The sequence below is a fragment of the Haemaphysalis longicornis genome, unplaced genomic scaffold (assembly GCF_048455015.1).
Source record: "Haemaphysalis longicornis isolate Haplotype H1 unplaced genomic scaffold, Haemaphysalis longicornis Haplotype H1 scaffold_10, whole genome shotgun sequence".
In the NCBI taxonomy this organism is placed as follows: Eukaryota; Metazoa; Arthropoda; class Arachnida; order Ixodida; family Ixodidae; genus Haemaphysalis; species Haemaphysalis longicornis.
The window spans coordinates 67,474,506-67,495,745 of record NW_027526204.1 but is presented as its reverse complement, the minus strand read 5'-3'; the positions used below and the strand labels follow the sequence as shown (position 1 = coordinate 67,495,745).

The window sequence follows — 21,240 nt, the reverse complement described above, 5'->3', positions numbered from 1 at the left end:
ACGTGCTCAGCAGAAGTAAAGTTCTGGTGTGCATTTACTCTTCATTTACATGTATTTACTTTAATCTGCCTAATGTTTGTTTCATAAAAATTCTCACACAGGCTCCACCTGGCCTGTTTCATCCCTAATGACTGGCGATGCCGCAAGAAAATTGAATAAGGCAATTATACTTGTTTTTAGTGCTTTCGCGTTTTCTTTTTTAATAAGCAACTGCTGCTGCCGTGAATGGCATATTTCTATTCAGTGTACTGTGTTCTGGGATCTACCGGAACATGCCCACTTGCGTTCGCACTCTGGTGACTCGTTAACGTACTACCGTATCACGTACATTGGTGATAACGAAACTGTATGGTGTTCAATCAATTTATGTTTTGATAAAAATATTCTGGAGGTGTCTTAGGCTTAACGTTATTATAAACCAGTTTGATTAAACCCCGCGACGCCATCGCAAAACAGTGTCTTCACGAACTAAAACCCAAATCACACAGTACCTGGCGTTGGTACACGCGTCGACATCTCTTGTTTTGACGAGAATTTTATATACAGCTCCTTGTGCACAGGGGTAAACATATCGGAAGTTAATTTGTGGACAAAAATGTTCTTCCTAAAAAAATTCACAAAGTCGGCTGAGAGGCTCGCGTAAAATTTGAAACTTCTACCATAGCAAAACAAAAACTACTGCAGCTCTAGCCCTAGTTATTTTTACATGAAGACTTTGCACACTCCCAAATGATACAACGTATTCGTGTTTGGCGTCCAGAACAATTTTTCTAAAAAAATCCCAAATAAATTTTTTTTAAATTTGGGAAATGTGGGGCCTTCTTCCCCTGCATCTAAACAAGGTAGGCAGTTGAAATTTTTTGGTGTTATTCTTCTGTTCTTGTTCAATTTCAAAAAAGCATTCCACGGCAGCTATGCAACGAATTTTGGTTTCTTTTGAAATCCAATTAAACAAAAGGCCAGCTTCAATTTCTTTTTGATACTTTCAGAAATTAAAGCAGAGGTTGCTCTTGATCACCTACATCAAAAACATGGTTCAAAAATTTCATTTTTGTTTTTTTACAGCTAGAAAGCATCAAATATGGCCTTGTTAGCAGTATTGGGGTAACACACAAGTGGTTGCAAGAAGCTTATGACCGCAATGTCGAGAGAGAAATGACAGTTACACAGAGAAAATAATAAAGAAAAACATTGCGGTGAGCATGCTTTGTTGAAATTGGGCGTGTATCAAGTACATCGCCCCTAAATCTCATGTTGAAGCACCGGCTTCCGAGCCCATGTTTGGTATATATATTCCTCGACTGGTTGCGGCTGCACCACGCAATGGGAGACGTGACCTATTTAAGGCCGCTGGGCTTTAAATGATTGCTGTAATATTTAGGATGAAACACAATGAAGCCATAGAGTGATACAAAAATGTCTAATGAACCAAGGCTGCCAATTATGCGTTTGTTCGAACTATGTGAATTTCAGTTGTATGATCTGTTACTCGCAAACTCTTCAAACTTCGGAAATAGCACCCGTGGGCTGTTCACTGAAAATCTGAATCCACACGAAATGGTTCCCAAGGATCTCTGTGGCACCATCTGCTACTTCGGAGCGCTTAGCGCCGACGAGGCCGTACGTCATTACTGTCATTTACTTGTGTATGAAGCAGGAGTTGCTAATGGCAGGTTAGCGGCAACCTAAAGAGTTTTAGATGCAAACGATCCCAGTTTGGCAACTGTTTAGTGACCTTAAATACGGGCCAAGATGTACATGCTGTTTAGTCGGCTGAACGGGATCTTTTGTTCCAGTGTCCTGATCTTTCACGCTACGGAAGTTCCTTCTTGACGCAATTTTTTTTTCTTATGCTCTCTTCAATAATCAGCACAAAACACGTGCTCCGCACTACTTTTGGGCTATTGGACCTTCTTGGGCTCGTCGATGTGCGTGAATCACCGAAGGCGATGATCACACAGAAACAGTTCCGAGCTAGGGCGTTTTTTTCAAGCTGCCTCCTTTTATTCCTCACGGCGGCTATGTTGGTGCTTGTATGTTCTGTTTGATACTTTTTTATTTTGCTGGGAATCATGCGATCACATTGTACTAAAACTAGGCAGGAAGTTCAGCCGCCGCTCGTCAGTGCTTATTTATTGCCGCCGGGACACTTCCTCCGATGTTACAAGTTCGCCTCAGCTCGGGCATTGCCTATGCTCCCCGGAGGCTCCCGAGAGGCCCGGTGTATATGCGAGTGGGCCTACGCAACGCGCAAAGAAAAACAGTGAGCAGTGCATGAAGAGACGCATCCGGAAGAGCGAGAGCGCTAGCTTGAACGATCCACTTCGGGTGCCTTTCTACAACCTGTTAAATCGCAGGGAACTTTAGTCACGCTTAATTTCAACAAAGCCGCTCACCGCAATGTTTGCTTAAGGATTTTCTTATTGTAACGACCTTTTGTTGACCAACATTGCGTTCGTAAGTTTCTTAAAAACCACTTGATTACGTCACCGCAATACTGCTAACAAGGCCATATATGGAGCTTTGTTGCTGCAAAAAATATATTGCAATACGTTTTTGATGAAGTTGATATAGAGCATCCTTAGCTTTATTTTGTGAAAAAAAAAAAATCAAAGATGGTTTTTTAATTGCCTTTCAAAATATACCAAAGTGCGTTACTAGCTGCAGTAGAGGGCTTTTTATAAAATGGAAGTCTTGACTGCATCAACTAAAATAGGCCCGAAGATTGAACAAGAACCGAAGAATAACTCTAAAAAATTTGAACTACCTAGTTTTTTTAGATGCAGAGGGAAAAGACCCCACATTTGGCCATTTTTCCAATAAAAATTTCTAATTCAGAAATTTTATTAAAAGAACATTCGCTCCGCACGCCAAACACGAATATACGTTAAATCATTTGAGAGTGTGCAAAGCCTTCACATCAAAATAACTAGGGCGTCACCTGCAGTAGTTTTTGTTTTGCAGTGGTAGAAGTTTCAAATTTTCCGCGAGCCGCTCAGTGCGCCAGTTACCCGAGCCGATAGTTTTTTTAAGAAAGAAAAGTTTTTTGCACAAAAAAACTTCAGATACGCTTACCCCTGTGCACAAGGAGATATATATAAAATTTTTGTCTAAATTAAGCTGTCGGCCAGACATGCCTGTCCCATCTCTTTTGAAAAACAAAAAAACCGTCGAAGTTGTTTGCCTCCCACAATGTAAAAAAATGACTAGATGTGTGCGCCCACCCATGCACGCACAAGAACACGAAGGGAGAAGCAGAACTGAAACCACATGTGAGCGCCGAAATGCAAGTGCGGCAGAAAATCTGGATGCCTCGAAGCAAGGACAAAGGTGGAGAAGAAAAATCGGTACCAGATCAGCGCGTCAACTTGCGGAGCGTGCATGCAACGCCGAACGCCAAACGTACGAGCGCGTGTGTGAAAAAAAAGAAAGGCAGCAAAATTTCACGGAACCCGCAGCAAAAAAAGAAAAAACCCGCCCGCATCTTCCCACGGTGGGAACTCGAGTAAATGCGTCGCAGAGTGGTGGGGGTATCGCGTGAATGTTGCGTAATTGGGTATGGTTTGGGATTGCTTAATTGTTATTTCGTCTTTATTATTATTATTTATTGAATGATGGAGAAGCGAAGGTGAGGAGTGTGAAGTTAAAGTCTGTCTTTATTGCTTGGTGCCGTCGTTGTATTGGACGGAGAAGATGACTGCTTTGTGGTCACTAAAGTGCACTGTCAAGGGGTCTTTGAGGAGCGGTCGTGCGATTGCGTAACTGGTGAAGACGTTGCTTCCATCGCATCTACTCGAGTCAAGCAAAGCGTCAAGTCAAGCGAAAGCCAAGCAAAGACGCCTTTGACTGAATTCGGAACGCGCAATCCGCCGCTTATATACACACCGCCCGCGTTCGAGGGAGAGGAGTACGGTGGAGAGACGCGCATGCGCACACTTCCGTACACAAGCGCGCGAACTTTCCACGCACCCACCACGCTGTTATCACGTGTACACGCCCTGCCGCCGTTACTGTTAGCGCGACGCAGCGCACGGGTAGCTTTGACGCATGCACACACAGACGCGCTCCCCCCGCACCGCCGCAGCTGTTGTTGAGAGCGACGGAGCGCACGGGGTACACGCGCTCCTCCCGCACCGCCGCACCTGTTGTTGAGAGCAAGGAGGGTACGGGGGAGAGACGCGCACCTGCGCCTCGACGCGACGCGCATGCGCAGTGAGCGTGTGGATGGCGCCGACGCCGAAGCGCGACATCGTGCGACTAACAAATGCTCCGCATTAAAAAAAACACGCGACGTCACACGTGACGTACGTTTAGTGGCCACGTGATGTCTTTCGCTCTTGCACTTCTTCGCCGTAGTGCAGAGCAGTGGTGCAGAGATGCATTTATAAGTGCGGCGTGCCCTCCTTTTGCTCGAGCTGTGCCTTCCTCATACGAATATCGACTACTACAACAGTAGCTGCCTCGAAAAGGCATTATGAGCACGAACTCTTCCAGCCGCCCCTCAGTGTAGCGCAAGCGACAAGCACAATCCCTGGAGCTGACAAGTTTTTTAAAGACGATAGTCTTTTTTGGGCTTCTTAACTCTTTCGGGACCGCTCCATAGGCCTTCGATCACATATGATCGATGGTTTCGCGAGCCTGCAGAATACAAATTTTCGCTCGATGGAACACCTAGCGACATTTAGGAGATAGTTTGAAAACTGGAGTTTTCTCTTTTGTGAAGTTTCTTTTTTTATCGCCAGGCGGCAACGCGTCAGATATTTTATTCTCACGGGCAGTGGTTTCAAATGTAAACAAACATGGCGTCATACTCGCGCGAGCGCGATAAGAAATCCGCCTCGTCTCGTCTCGCATATCTTCGCCTTCTACTGTGGATTTTAACGATGAGAGAGGCAGTGAAGAGTCGGAATGTGGCTTTAGAGATTGGATTTCAGCTCGAGTGAGGATTCGGGTGTCGATCAGCCTGGAACATCAAATCGCGCTCAAAGGTGGGTGTTGGTTTCGGTTTCAATTGGCTGTGGAGTAAATATGTGCGCTCGAAATATGTTCTGGCTGGTTTATATTTGTTCGCTAGGGTGTTAACTACCTATGGTGGTGATCTCCTGCCACGAGTTCAGAAACGGATGAAGTTTTCGCCGAGACGAGAGCCCGCCGTGTACCTGGGCGACGACGTAGCCATGGCCTTAGTGTCAAAAAGATCACACACAAAACAAAAAACCAGTTACACCTAGCCGCATCAAACTTTTGCGATGAAGAAACAAAGCATTGTGTTATATTTTGTATATCCTGAAATAATTTTATTATGTTTTAATATTTTTATATTTACGCTTTTTTCTATCTTTTTCTGTAGGTTTTTTACGAAGTTCTTACTTTCAGATTTTTTCATGGTTCTATCGTCAGTGTTGAAGTAAAACTTGGTATTGTATGTCAAAGAGCATCTAATTAGCTCTTGTTCGACAAAGTTGACAAGTATGAACATATAAACCGGGTTAAGATGTTTACATGTGGCTGTGAGTATATAAGACTATTGCGCAATATCAGTTTTACTTTGGCTGGGTGGCTGAATCAAGTCACAGAGAGACAGACGGACAGACAGACCAAAATGTCTGGGTATAAGACAGGAAATTAGTACACAAGGGATATCTACACAGTTCCTTTATTAAAAAATTCATGGATGCTTGGTTTTTCGATAGCAAATGATATTATAACATCTACTGTAGAAAACCGCCGCCTCCTGGCGGCATGTAAAAAATCACGCGGCAACAGCAACGAAAGGTTCCACTAGCTAGGTTCCACGTTCTGCTTGGAACGCACGTGGAGCACGGCTACAGTGCCTAGAATATTCTAGGCACTGTAGCACGGCCACGCGGCTCTATAAATCTTCTAGTCGGCCGCCTCCATTCACGCGCGTCTCCGCCGTACTGCAGCGCTGGCATCGAGGAACCCGGCCTGTAGCAGTGGAACGCGGTAAATTCAAATCGCCTTACGCAAACCTTTAGTGTGTTTACTTTGGAATGAGCACAACGGTACAGGAACAGCATGAGAGGTGAGCGAGAAAGCAGAGGGGGCATTTCCTTGGAAAATTTCTCCAAAGACTATCGTCTTTTAACGACATTTGCGACGAAAGGTGCAGATACGCGGCCAATTTTTTCATAAAGTGTCCATGGTAAGCGCTCCACTTTGCCATCAATCCCAGTGGTGTTGTTTGGGCGTGAGGTCTTGCTCGTGAATTAAATCTTGGTGCATGTTTGATCTGATTTTCCACATCTAAGTCAACGTACGAACGCTCGATGCGCCGACTACGAGCCCTCCTCATATTTTTGTTTATAAAATTCACAATGTGCCACATCGCTTTTGTTGTATTTAGACTTCGGATGAGTGGACAAAACATTCTGGTTCTTAATCTATGGATGACGCAAATAATATTCCAAGCGTTTCATGCTTTAGCACTCAGCGAATCGTCACACGCAAACCTTAGGGCCCACTCGTGCAGTGTGGGAAGACAGACGGTCAGCGTGTATGTACATCGATTTTACGGAACGGTAAGCATAGAATATTTGTTCATGAACTGGGCAAAGAAATAATCCACTTCAGAGTTTTCATGCTACCGCGGAAGCATAAAATTTGCGAATTGCCCCGTGTGAAATTTTTCTTAGATAGACGAACGGTGCTAAAGTTGGCCGAGGCGCACGGGCAGGTAGCAAGGGAGGGTGGTCCACCTTGTCGCGTTGTAAACATTTTTACATTTCGACAAAAAATTTGCAGAGAAAATGTTTCTGAATCTGGACATTACAATAATCAGGTAACGATATGAATATTTTGGCAAATTTAAAGCGACCCTTTGTGCATCTGATCAGAAATCACCCCATATAAACCCCGATTAATCGACACACGTGCAATTACGACGAGTGTCGCTGTTCCTAATTATAGAAATAGTGCGAGGGACAAACGCTATGATCAGCGTACCACACTCATCAGCGCCATAATAATGGCGCTCACATAATCGGGACTGTCGGTGCGACCAGGTCGAAAAGCGTATCTATGTTATTTTAAATATTGCTATGAATATTAGTAACATATCTTTATCTTTTCTTTTTTAACCAACTCATTTGAATAATCAATCAATGAACTTGTTAAAGTGTACCGAATAATCAGTTTAAAATTTTTTAACCGACGCCCAGCCTTATAAATTTGTTTGATTCCATAAGAAAAGGTAGACTTTCTAACGACCGCAATCAATATGTTGGGAGCCTTGCACGCTCGATAGAAACTCAATACGAGGTGCAATAAATTGAGTGCATGTGTTTTCGCAATAAACAGTTTATTAAGTTCATGACAACCACAGTCTATAAACCTTGAGCTTCTTTTCGTCGCCTTAACAGCCTTGAAGGTTATTTCCTCTATGCTACCATTTATATTACGGAATCTGGAAGCGGAATATTTTACTGGTGTAGATTTTATTGATACACTCCCAGTCAAACACAATGGGCCGCATAGTTCCTGTAGACCAGGCAACCCCATCATTATTTTAGTGTCAGTAGCGGTCCCAGAGATTGGTTTTGGTGGGGGCGTTTTTTTTTTTTGGGGGGGGGGGGGCGAGGCGAATAAAGAATCGCTCCCCTCCTTGCACCAATTCTGCGGAGGGGGTGATAACCATGGAGGCGTATGCGCGTATGCGGTGCAATCAGCTAAAATTTAACTTCGCGCAAGTGGAATGATTAAAAAAACTAAAAATAAGAAACTGAGGACCTCTTTGGGAGGGGCGACCGCCCCCTTCACCCCCCCCCCCCACCCCTTGGGACCGCCACTGTTTTGTGTATACTTCCACACACATCTCCGTATTCGCGAGCAACCTGCTGTAACCTAAAAAAGCAAATTACTGGGCTTGGAATTGTCATAGACATGTTTTTTCTGAAGTCCAGTTTGTCTTCCATGTACATCTCCAACAACGTTTTAGCTTCCATTTTTCCGCTCAATTTACTGGTTTCTATGCGCCTTGCTTTATTTTTTAGCCTTCTAGTCTTCCGTAGCCACTCAGTGTCCCTGCTTTTTGTGCATAGCTACCTTAAAACTTCCGCCGTCCGCCGAGGTTGATACATTGTTCTCTAGCTCCCATCAAAACATAATTTACTCTGAGCTTCTTTAACTTCAATCGACACCCAACCCATATCTCCTGCACTTCTTCGTTAGTTGTATTACCATGCGCTCGAAAGGCCAAAGGCCGTACTGGTCTCTGGTTCACTAAAAGGCATGACAGAGCGTTTGATTTTAGTCGAAGTAGTGAATGCGTACTGCATTCGCCACCTTCTGCGATCGGAGTGCCACCAAAGCCTTTGTCGTAAGCTCGGCCTCCAATAGGGGGTCTCCTCTCAACACGCGCTCTGTGGCTCGGCTGGTAATCCCCATCACCACGCCTGCTGTGTCGTTCACAGCGCTTTAATCACTCGGTAGCCATGCCTTGAGGCGACCAATACTACCGACGTATTGTACCCACAATAGCGAAAACCAAAAGGTGCGTTTGGCGCACCTTTGGGTTTACGCGCACCGATTCGCGACTATTTGAGTATACCAAAATGAAAGAATGTCACTTTTCGGTAACGTTCGTGCTCTCTTCTACACGAAGCGACAAAAAATTTTTCTTGATGACAGGTTACAAATAGGGAACCTCATATGAACAACAGGTGGAGAAATCATCGAGGGTGACAAATTGTACAAACAGAAATTACAATGGATATGTAAAAGCAGCTGCGTATTTTGTTTACTTCCAATGTTTCATGTGCGGAGAGTTTAGGAATCCTCCCTTGAAGTATTATTTCCTAGATAAATATAATCGATAGTTCACAAGAGTGGTACCTAAATATTAATGGCCTCATCAACATTTCCATTGTTGGAAAAATTAAAAAAAGCATCGATCTAGTGCAAATAGGTCGCAAAATATTGTTCTCAAATACATTAAACGGTCATAAAAAGTGCATTGGCTAATACGTATTAGCAAATGGCCCTAAATCAAGACATGTAAATCATGCCGCATGAGGCCAATATTGACTGGACGAGGGCACCATCTCTGCCTCCCAAGATGAGATAAATTGTAGTAGAATCGAAAAATTATGTAGTACTGTGAATGATAGGTTACATTCCCACATTAAAGACCCTAGAATGGACCGAAAGTGCAGAACACCTTCATAAACTCTGCAATGTACGTCGTCGAGCAATGCTAGCATGTTATAAGAAAGAAAGTGATTGCGTTGCTGCTACTGTCTTCTCGCGGGCAATGTTACTATAACGACGTTTGAAAGTCGTTAAAAGTGTAGATTTAACACTGTGCCCTTACTACATTCTACGTAATCGATGTAGAAATTTATAACACTATAGAAATGTTTCGTGAAAAGAGCGATCTGACGTGAGCTACAAAGCTTACTTCTCTTCCATTTTCCACAACAGCCTTCGTTCAGGCATATTTTATTCAGAAAATGCAGATGAATTTTCAGTTACCCATTTCTCGAAAACATCACATGACAGCTTTCTTATCTTGACGGCAAACTCCTGTGATTCATTACAGGCTACCAGCACCATTTTCTAATCGCTGGGTGTCCAGATTTTCTTTCTTCTTTGTAGTAAACTCCTTGACAATCACAACCTCCTTATAGCGGGCTTAACAAAATCGTAACATAAAGAACATGTTTTTCACCTTTGCAGCAAAATCTGTCTTTACCACTGTGACCCACAATGCTGTTATTAGAAGCATTCAGTTTTGACATGTTAGAATCTCTGCGTGCTTCCTAAACCCGACAAGCCTCTCGACCTCGCGCACCTCCGGTCCAACTCCCTCACCGCTTGTGTAGTGTTGCGCTGCAGCGCAAGCGCACCTTCAATCTGGCAAAGCATTTCCACTAGAGCGGTCAATGTTAGAACGAGCCATACCAGCCGATAGCTGTGGCGCTAGAGCGCAGGTGTGTTTGTGTGTGTGTGTGTGTGCGTTCAATCAGCGTCGAAGCAAGACCAGTCGTTCCAAAGCGTCTGCAGTCGAGCGAACGTGTAAGAAACCGAAAACGCCGGCCAGAAGCGATCAGCGTTCTCGTGTGACGCCAGCGCACGTGGAATAACTATGCTTGTGCTGTTTCCCACTCTCCCTCGCGACGGTGGGGCTTAAAAGCAAACGCGAACTCCGCCGCTGAGTTCTTTCTAGATTCGACTGCATCTCGTTCACTCGCCTTGTCCCTGCATCCCGCGTCGTCGGCGTTGTTGTCGGCGTCCACCCCTCCCCCATTCTCCTCGCCGCGTGAGCTGCGCTCTCCGCCGCTCACCCCCTCTCCTCTCAGATAGCGAACACTCTCTCGCGAGGGGCATTGGATTGGATTCGAATGGATTCCCTTGGCTTCGCTTGGCTTGGGTTGGAGGAGATTGGATTGGATTGGATTGGAATGCAATTGGATTGGATTGGAAGAAAGTGGATTGTGTTGGATTGTTTTGCGTCACAGCCGCGGCAGACGCACTGGCGCCGGCGCGTCCCCTCACCGTTATGCGCGCCATAAAACGCGGTGCCTGCGCCGCTCCGCTCTATCGTTCAAGCGCCGTTCCTCCGCTGTTCCACGCGGCAACGTGAACCCCCTATGCGTCGCTTCTACACAGGGGTTCCCGCGAGGGGAGGTGGGAGTTTTTTCTCTCTTCTGTCGACAAGTGAGCCGCAATAAACGTGGCGTCTTCGGCATCCGGCGTCGACTTTCTGCGTCGGCCTAGATCACAGCAGGGCCAAAACGTAACAGTGGGAATGGTCCTTGAACATGTCATTCACGCACGCATGGTACAGAATCTCACCCACACAGGACAATTCCCCACACCAGGTTCGGCGTTAGGGCCAGACTCTCCACTCAGGACGGTCACTTCCATATAAAGGACGACATTATATCTCCCCAGTCTCGTATAGACTCTGCAGTGATACTCGCCCTCACTTTGGGAAAGGCTTTTGACCGAGTCTCAGACAAAGCCATTCTGCAAAACATGACAGCCCTAGCCCCGGGGGCTCGTACTTACAATTACATTCACGATTTCCTTACCGATCGAACTGCAGTCCTTCAGGTCAACGACCTCCGCTCTGACATAACACACCTACCCTCAATTGGCACCCCACAGGGGGTGTGCTGATGCTACTGTTGTTCAATATAGCGATGATTAATATCCCCCAGCAGTTGAATCATACTATCATCACAGTCTTTATGCCGATGACATCACCTTGTGGACGACGGGGGGCAGTGATGGCAATATTGAAACACCATTCAACATGGAACAGATGTAGCGGCTGCCTACGCTCGTGGCATTGGTCTTGACTCCCCGCCGAAAAAAACGGAGCTACTTTACATGCCTGCTTAACCTACCAGAAGAGACAATTCCCCTCCGGATATTACAATCCTAGTTCACGAACAACCCGCTCCCCAGGTGCAATGCGTGAAGACCTTAGGCCTATACATACCAAGCAACCGTGCTAGCACCACGTTCATAGCACGCCTCCCTACAACAGGTCAGTCAAACTATCAATCGCATACGTCCTATAGCTATCCGACATCAGGAGCTCAGAGAGGCAGATCACCTTCGGCTGATAGAGGATTTTATTATTATTTGCATCATTTACTCTCTTCCCTACGTGCTCCCTTCGCACACGGAAAATGCTAAAATTAGTTGTTTAAGTCGGAAAATTTATAAAACACCACCGCAGGTACCTCAGCACCCATCCACTGCCGGCCATAAATCACTTGGGGACTTTAACACCACCCAAGATTTGATTGAGGCGCATATCTTCGGTAAACTCACACGTCTTCCAGCCACGCTTACAGGCAGAATGCTTCTCCGACGGCTGCGAGTTGACAGCCCATTCCTTATTGACGCGCTGAATAAATTTGAGGCGCTAAACAACGGGGACCAAAGAAACACGTAGACACAGACAAGGCGCCTTGTCTGTGTCTACGTGTTTCTTTGGTCCCCGTTGTTTAGCGCCTCAAATTTATTCAGTATGTTGAACCAACTAGCCCTGATCAAGCTTTTGTTACTTATTGACGCGCCCATTCCCATTCCCAGCCACATTTATGAGCTAATAACGGTGAGACCCAACTGGGCAATATGCACCCGACGTTTCATCGAACGCGCAGGGAGCACAGGGCGAGGAAGTTAACCAAGCGGTACCCACTCACCCCCTCCATGGTCGACGTTGACGCTGTGAGATACGGAAACCGTGAAGCTTATGCCGATACGGTCATTATTCGCCCTGACGCCCCTTCTCTTGCTTCTCTTACTCTGCACACTCACCCCCCGGTGACCGCGGGAGAGACGGAAGTAGCTCTAGCCTTCAAACTCAGGCCACCCACCTCCATCGTAATCATCAATCCCAAAACCGCCGTTCAAAATTTTGCCACAGAATTATCTCGCCTTTGGCCCTCAAAATCCTTCAAATTTCTCCCACCACCCCAGTCGAGCTTGTATGGACTCCGGCCCATACGGGTGTAGGGGAGAACGAGGCAGCACACAGGGCCGCTCCAGAGCTCATTGTCCGAGCTGGTCCTGGCCTAGAGCCCTTCCAGGGAGCCCTATCAGCCCGCGATAGACTTGTTACCTTCCACGACCTAACCTCGCACTACCGCCTCTCCCGCCGCCTACTACCCCGAACCGCTCCGACCTTGTCGAATAAAGAGGGACGGCTATGGCGACTCACCCAGACACATGCACTCCCCTGCCAATATCAACTTCACCTTATCTACCCTTGTTTTCTACCCCACCCCTTTGTGCCCCCACGGCGGGTCCCTCGATACCCAGGACAACTGTATGTGGCAGTGCTCCCAAAACCCATTCCCCCCTTTCACAGACGGAGAGCACTGGGCGAAGGCGTTGTGCAGCTCGGACTGTGAGGTCCAGGCTAAGATCATCCGTGAGCTCCAATGGTCACCGGCCGGTTACCACCGCCAGTCACACGCCACCCAGACTGAATACCTACCCCTACGTGCAAAGGGTAGAAAGCACTGTAGTATTTGTTGCTCGGGTTTCGAATATATAAAATATTATAGATATGAAGGCCAAGGGGGTGTTTGCTTTGGTTCAATATATCTGTCCTTTGTTTAACTCCGCGTAGCCAAGAGTAAGTGCACCGCTGCAGCGGCACGTATAAGCGCCGTAAGTGCAAGCTAGTGGTCGACCTCTTGATTATCGGCCACAAACTCAATATAACTTCAGGCGAAACACTTATTGTTTACTAAAACCAAACGTAAGAGTTCTTTTCAAACATTCTGCCCATAAACGGCATAGATTTTGCAGCTGCCTGGTTATCCGGAGCACGCAAACAAGGCATTTTGCCTTGAAATATTAATTTCTATATAAGTAACATTTGATAGGTCACAGGAGTGGAGCCTAAATATTTATGACCTCATAAACATTTCGATCATTGAAAAAATAGAAAAAAACAACCATTTAGTGGAAATATGTCAGACAATATTAGCTCAAATACCTTAAACGGTCATAAAAGTTTCATTTGCTAATACATATGAGCAAATGACCAAAAATCGAGATATGTAAATGATGCCGCATAAGGTGAATATTGCCCGGTCGAGGGCACCATCTGTGCCTCCCAAGATGAGATAACGTGTGGTAGAATCGAAAACATTCAGTTTTAGCATGTTCGAATATCTTGGTGTTTCCATTATCTTATACGGGGGCAGTGTACATGGTGAATACCCTTACGTGCAAAGGGTAATAAGCACTGTAGTATTTGTAGCTTGGAGTTTCGAATATACAAAATAGTTATACATACGAAGGCCAAGGCGGTATTTGGTTTGGTTCAATAAATTCGTGCTTTGCTTAACTCCACACAGCGAGCTAAGCGAGCTGCTGCAGCAGCCCGTATAAGCGCCATAATTACAAGCTACTGGTCGACCTCTTGATTACTGGCCAGAAAGTCAATGTACCTTTAGGCGAAAAACTTATTTTTTACTAAAACCCAAACCGGAGTTTTTCTTCAGGTATTCTGCTATATAAACCCCATAGATTTTGCAGCGGCCTGTTTATCTGGAGCACTCAAAGAAGGCCAAGGTGAAATTGTCTCCTCACACAAACAACTGTGGAACAACTCAAGAAACAATGAATGACCCTCAAAATCGCATAACAAAAACAAAGAAAACGTGGTGTTCATTTCTCGAACTTTGTCCGAGCTTCTTCCGAGCTTCTGACTCAATTGGCAAACGTCACAGAGAATCTTACCTCTCAAGCTGACGATAGGCTCAATGATGGAGGGAACAGATTGCGTCGTTGTAACCTCCTTTTTTAAGCAAGTCCAGAAACGCAAAACGATGCAGGTGCAGACCACGAAAAACCTGTAGAGATATTTGTTAGAATCATCTTAAAATTAAATACAAACAAATGTCATAGAAAGAGCACGCCGAATAGGGACAATCCGGCTGAGGAAAGAGCGTCCAATAGTTGCTAACTTTTCTGATTTGAAAACATAGGCTTCTGTATTGTCAAATTATTTCAAGTAAGTAGATATGCCGTACAGTGTAGTTCAAGAATATTGCCTTAAACCGGCACTATTTACACAGACCTGCTACTGTTTACGCGTGAAAAATGCGGCCCCATCGAGGTGAATTACAAAAACGTGGTTCTAGGGAAGAAGTCGTACAACTATCAGGCAGCTCGAAAGCAACTGAAAGAGACGCCGTAAAGTGACTGATAGATATTCGCACCTAATAAAGAATATCACCAGCAGCTTCAGCTTCTCCGGACACCCAAAACCATCCTTTTCAAACACACAAATTACGTGGAGTTTTCTATTTCCGGCCCCAGCATGCGAATTACCATGGCGAAACAAGATGAAATCTGCGCCATTATTCAGTCATCTAATTGTGATGAAGCAATGTTAACCTAAAAATGGCATTCACCTCCTCCAAAACATAATAAATTCTGCTACTACTACTCAATTTCGCGTTGCATCACCATGAATGTTTATCGAGTCCAGATGGTGGTGTGTTAATCGCCATTGAACACGGACCGTCACTTCAAAGTCGGCAGAAGTAGTCCCCCGGAAGCCATCTTTCTGTCTTCAGAGAGCTCCGATGGTGTAATCATACCGGGTGTAGGCTACCACTCTCCTCAATCAGATGCAAGTTTAAGCGTAAACTTAAATGACACCCTATGCCCTGAACACAAAACGTATCTCCGTTAGAAGTTGATAATTTGGGGGACTTTAACTACCGGACTATGAATTGATTCAACGTGGTCCTTTGTTATCAAGGAATGCGCAGGATCGCGCGGAGATGAATGAAACGGGTTACTCTCTAAACTAACACACGCATTCTATTAAAAAGAAACTCCAAATGGGCATGTACGGAAAGCGGGAAAACAAAATGTACGAGACTCGGAGAGGACTAATGAGGAGCTGGTTCACTTCAGTCCGCTGGGGCTGGTACGGTGGATGAAACGTAGATGGGCTGGTGGCTGCGTCGAGTCGATGGCAAGTGAAAGTCTGTCCGTAGAGCTTACGAGCTGTGTGCGCCGAAGAACACCGAAGCCGTTTTATGGACCCACGGCGAAGAACGTGGCTGTGCCGATGACTAGCGGTGAGAGGAGAGAGCTTAGGCCCGAAACAAGACCACGCTGCCCACGCTCCGCGTCACCGGCACACCGCTCACTCGTGGTTTGGACACTGGCTGCTTCCGGCGGCGCCCAGGGCTTTCGTGGGGCCCTCTCGGCAACCTTCGTCGGCAACCTTCGCGGCGATCGAGTATCTGGAGCTCGAGATTGCGCAGGTGACACGCGCTCTAGATCAGCGGCTGGCAAGGGAGAAGGAGCAGGGAAATCTTGCGAAAATTCCTCCGGTAGCGGCCTGCCCGCCTAGATCACGTGCCGTCGAGTTTACTCCTTATGTAGAAGCGCCTGCTCCCAAATAGTAGGTACCGCCGGCCGGCTGTGCCCCACTAGTGAGAGCATGCGAGCACGCGCCGGATCGTAGGGGGGCAGGTGGTGACGTGAAGCCTGCAGCGCATGTTATAGAGGTCGAACCAGAGGTAGGCGCCCCGAAGGGCGATTCGTTAATGCCCATTGTCCAGCTTGAGATAGAGAGAGAATAGACTTTAATACGCCAAACAATTCTGGCGCCGTTAGGCTCCAGATGAAGTGGGGCTCTCTTCACGGGATCCATAAGCTGTTCGGGTCTGCAGGCCTCTGGTGATCAGTGGGGTCTGGTCTTCCAGGGCGGGACTGGGCAGGAAGGTCTCCCATCACTCAAGTAAGGCAGTGCTGGTCGGGGGGAGGATAAAAGGATGGTGTGGGAAAAGTCGGACACTCCAATTACGTGGCGGAGCATGCCAAGTCGCTCGCATAAAGGGCATTCCTTGTCGTATCGCGCGGGGTAAATTTTGTTATGAAGTAGATGGTGTGGAAAAGACCTGGCTCTAATTTTTCGATAGATGCATTAGGGTGAACTGCGGGGAAAAGTGCGCTATCCTCCCTGTAGTATCTGCGTATTTCGCGGCAGCTAGTGATGGGTTGTTGTGCAGTCTCCTCGGCCCGGGGGATAGCTGCGCGGGCCTGTTGATAGGAAACCTCGTTGCCCTCGACTTCGGAGTGCGCTGGGACCCATAGTGGCGAGCAAGAAAGTGAAAAAAGCCATCCTGTTAGAGGGCAGTGGTTCCAAAGAAAAAGGACGGGATCCCAATGAGCGTGGCCCGTTATCGGTAATTCCATAAGTGCATCGCTTATCACATCAATTAAAGAACGTGGCAGCGCGATTTGGTGTGAAGGTGGCGTTTTCGCCGAAGAATAAGCTGAGTAGTGTGTGCTCTCTGGTTCGAAAGAAGTTCGAACAGCCCCAAGGCGCACAAGCATGTACAATACGTTATTCGCGGCGTTTTGTTGAATGCAAGAAAAACGTCATATACCGCATCCCGATGACGTGCGGTCATGTGTATGTAGGGCAAACTAGACGCTGTGTCAATATCAGATTAAGAGAGCATTCGTTGAGCCTCCAGGGGCGGCCCTTCACCCACTCAGCCCTCCAGTGCGCAGAATGTGGTTGCACACGATGTTTCGATAACACAGATATTTTATTTTCCCACAAGAAACAGGCGGCAAGAAAGTTTACAGAAACCTTCCACATTACTTCTCACAAAGATGACCATGTGAGTCACCCATCGCTGGTCTTACTAGATAAAAAGATTAACCTGTTAGCAACGCACGTGTAACATGTATTCGGAGTCCCCGTGCTCATGTGTGCCCCCAAGAAATAATGTGACATAGCCTATATATATGTGTGTGTTTTTTTTATAATAAATTTAGTTGAAAACTGCGTTGTGTGTGTTCTCTTCCCTTGGTCCAGTTTTTTGTACGCAGTTCCAGTCATGACCCATTTTCAACTATCCCGGCTCTACACTTTGGTTCAGTTTTGACCTCTATGAGCTCGGTTTTGGGATTTGGAGTGTGTTTGTTTTGGAGAACGCGCGTCGCTGCGAGAGACACCAACGCTTTTCTGTAGTTGCTGTATGCCCTCTGGGAGTCTGTGATGTTAGTCTTGGTGCCGGGTTGAGTAAGGGCTATTGCTATGGCCACTTCCTCAGTCGATTCGGAGGAGGTGTGACGAGGGAAGCGCAGCTTGTCAATTGCTGTGACGGCTCTCGTTGCCAATGTACAGCCGATGGGGAGTGAGGCATCTGTAGAATATTGCATCGTTATTGTGCAGGAGTTTGTCCAGGGTTTCACTCTGGCCATTCGGTGGCTTTGTTGCGATCGGGATTCATGTTTTTGGGGATTCGTTTAATTTCGATGGTGGTGGCCCAGATAGTCGGTATGGGTCTTTGTGTTGATGGTAGGTCACCTGCCATCCGATTTTGGCTAGGGACGCTCGTGCCGCTGAGGTCTGGCTTAGTTAAATTAGTTGGTTGGAGAGATGGGCCTTTATTAGTTCGCGGACGGTGTTGTGCTTGGCGATGCCCAGGATGTTTTCGTTGGAGGAATGAACGGGGATGCCCAGGGCCAGTTTGGTTACTATCTGATTATAGCATCGAGTTGGTCGATATATTTTTTGAGGAGTTGGTGGTATGGGGCTCAGTATCGTATACGGGATACTACAAAGGATTGAACCCGCCGAAGTACGTCTTCCTGCTTGAGTCGCCTTCCACGATTGGTTACTCGCCGGATCATGTGGATGATCTGATCGGATGTAGTTTGCAGTTTGGTGATTGCCGCACCAGCCTTGTCGTTTTCCTGAAGAGTGAGCCGAGGATGCGAACTTGATATGTAGGTTTGATGTTGGTGCCGTCGACGGTGAGAGTTATTAAAGGGGCCCTGAAAGGCATTTTGAGCACACTAAATGAACTAGCGCAATCGCTAGATTGGGTCGCCAACGTCACCTGTGCCAAGTATTACTCTTTTACGCGCAGCGGAAAGCTCACACTTTTGTTGCAAAGTTTGTCGCTTTTTTCTCACCCTTTCCTTCGTGTTTTTGGACGCCGCCATCTTCACATGTCTACATCATCGATTCCCAGATGTTCGTCATGAGCTAGACATCCTGCTATTGGGCGGCTTTTTCACGCACTTCCGGCAAAGAGATGAGTCGTCTGCTCAGCGTCGGCTCGCCGGCTGATCTGCCAGCGGAGTGCCGGAGTGCTTTGACATTTTACGACAAACGAAACAAGTGTAAACAAACGCTTAACCGTTTGTATTGAATGCAACACGGCCATAACACGACGTGGATTTTATCTTACGTGAGTACGTACCATAAAGAAAGTCCCGTGGCACTTCTTTGGTGCAATCGCAGAGAACGCCCTGAGCCGAATGCCCGGGTTTGACGCGTACATTTTATTCAACTTCAAAACAATCCAGAGATGCGTTTCGAACGAACGCAACGTCACAACATGCGTTGCAAGTCTGAACCGCGATTGACAGACGATGAGTTGCCTCCTCCTGCCCGTCGTAAATACGGCACTCACCTCACACCCGGTTTGCGGGGACGAGCAGCAAGTCACAACTCTGGCGCGCAAGCGAGAAGGCTTTTAGCCAGGCACACTGCACATACCAAATGCGAGGTTGAGTGGTACGTCGTTCGAGAAAGATAATCCAGACCATGGGAAGCACTATCCACCCGCAGAAGTACAATGTCGCATTTCATCGCGAAACGAACGCGTCCACAACACACAGGAGGCGATGCACACACACACACACAGCTTCGGTCGCTGCATTGGCTTAGCTGCAAGCTTCGTTCGGACAATCAGCGATGCTACGACGATACAGAGCTGCGTGAGGACGACGTGCTAACCACTTCACGTATTTAAAAACACAGGGGCAAAGAACTAGGTTCATCGGAAGCAAAAAATCTTTCCTCCATTATAGTGCTTGAAATATACTGGCTAGTGTGCCGAGGGCGTGCTCCAGGCGGGCGCCGGGAGCGATGTACGCGGCCGTCTGCCGCTTGGGGCGCTGCCGTGCGGGAGTGTGCGCGTTCATCCGGCCCGAGCAGATCGCGCGGTTACCTCCGAGCTGCGTAGCAGACGGCAGCGGCAGAACTTTCCATTCCCGCTTGCGACGAAAGCGAGCGAAAGCGACGGGAATTCTGTCGCGCAACCAAAATTTGTCCCGACCATTCGACAAAAACGATCGTCGCGCGACAAAGCGACGGAATTCCTGCCGCTCTCACTCGCTTTCGTCGCAAGTGCGAACGGGCCTTTATGCGCAATCTCCGCCCCACATAAAACAAGCTCTTGCTTGTCGCCTGAGCATACGGTTGATATCTGACTACGTTACACTGTGCTTGCCAGTGTATTTAAACGATGTCACTAGGTTTGAAACGTACGCGCTCGGCGTGCAGCTTTGTAAACGCAAGCGGTTTCACATACGCACGCTATTTTGCTGCTAATAGAGTTTTAGTACAGCGTTTGTGGCCTTTGCATACGCTAAACGCTAAATTTTTGCGTCCCGCTACGTGACACCGCGATGGGAGTTTTAGTAGAGCGTCTCATCAGTTTTGCGTAGCGACACACTAATGCATACGGCGCCATCTGTCAAATGTTTTCCGAAATGTCTCGCCGGCTGATCTGCTGGCGGAGTGCCGGAGTGTTTGGACATTTTACGACTATCCAAACAAGTGCAAACAAACGCTTTCCCGTCAGTGTTGAATGCAACACATGGGTGCAGCTTGTCAGAACACGGGTTCTCGCTGATCGAGTGCAGCGTTGGTTTGCTCTTCGCCTTCACGTTCATCGCCGCTGATAAAGCGATCCGATCCGGCGCGTTTTGTGCACGGGTTCTGTGTCGGTTGAAAATGTCTTTTTTCACATGCCGCCGGTAGTAGAAATTACAACCACCGCAAAATAACACCCGGCACCAGCGGGGCCACATCTGAGACCGCGCTTTTTGGATAAACAGTGCGCGGTGCACCAAAGGGAACGAGCGCACGATTCTCCCCACGCGGCTGCGAGTTCGCCGCCGATACCAACTGCAGCCCTGCAGCTACGTACACCGCGAAAGGGCAAGGCCAGGCCGCACACATGCGGCCAGGTCATTCGTTCGCTTTTCCAGCCTGTGTCCATGGTGTCTACAGAGATGAAAAAGCCGAAAGAGCTGGCCCGTAGCAGACGGCAGTCTGTGGGAGCGCAATAGCGGAAGTACGTCACCGCTGAGGAGCGGAGCATCATGGGAGGGGAGGCCAACAGCGAAGAAACAGTTGAAAGGAGGAGGAAATACGGCGCGACGATAATTCGCGGTTTTTGATTTACGATTTCTCAGCTAATACTCATCGCTTTAACAAACTTCTTGCAGGAGGAGATTGCTAATACATTGCTTTATTTGGTTACATGTACATCCATGCATCGGCGGAAGGCATTTCAGGACCCCTTTAAAGGTTTATCACTATTTATTCTGCTTGGTGTTATAACGAGGAGTTCAGGTTTTTTGGGAGAGCAGCTGAGGCAGCATGATTGTGCATATTGGCGGATCGCGTTCACTGCATGTTGGAGGGCATCTTCCATTCGTCATCTGCGTAGAGATCGGGGTCTATTCCTTCTATAGTTTGGAGGATAGCCGGAAGGGGGAGGAGGGCCAGGTTAAAGAGCATGGGCGAAAGGATGGACCATTGCGGTGTGCCTCTGACGCCCAGCTCCATCGGCTGAGACCTTTCCTCTCCGATCTTGATGACTGCGGTTCGGTTGCTGAGGACGTTTTGTTGTATATAAAGAATTTTTCGCCACGTCCCGCCTTGTTGGGGTTGTAAAGTATGCT

At 47.2% G+C, this 21,240-nt stretch overlaps 1 protein-coding gene across 1 annotated transcript in view; it reads left to right on the top strand.

The window, feature by feature from the left end:
• Nucleotides 1-1,557: 1,557 nt before the first annotated feature.
• Nucleotides 1,558-21,240, top strand: part of LOC144159881 (uncharacterized) — a 71,818-nt gene continuing 52,135 nt past the window's right edge. Inside the window, exon 1 of the mRNA XM_077691538.1 lies at nt 1,558-1,620. Coding sequence (XP_077547664.1) covers nt 1,558-1,620 — 63 coding nt within the window. The remainder of the gene's footprint in view (nt 1,621-21,240) is intronic.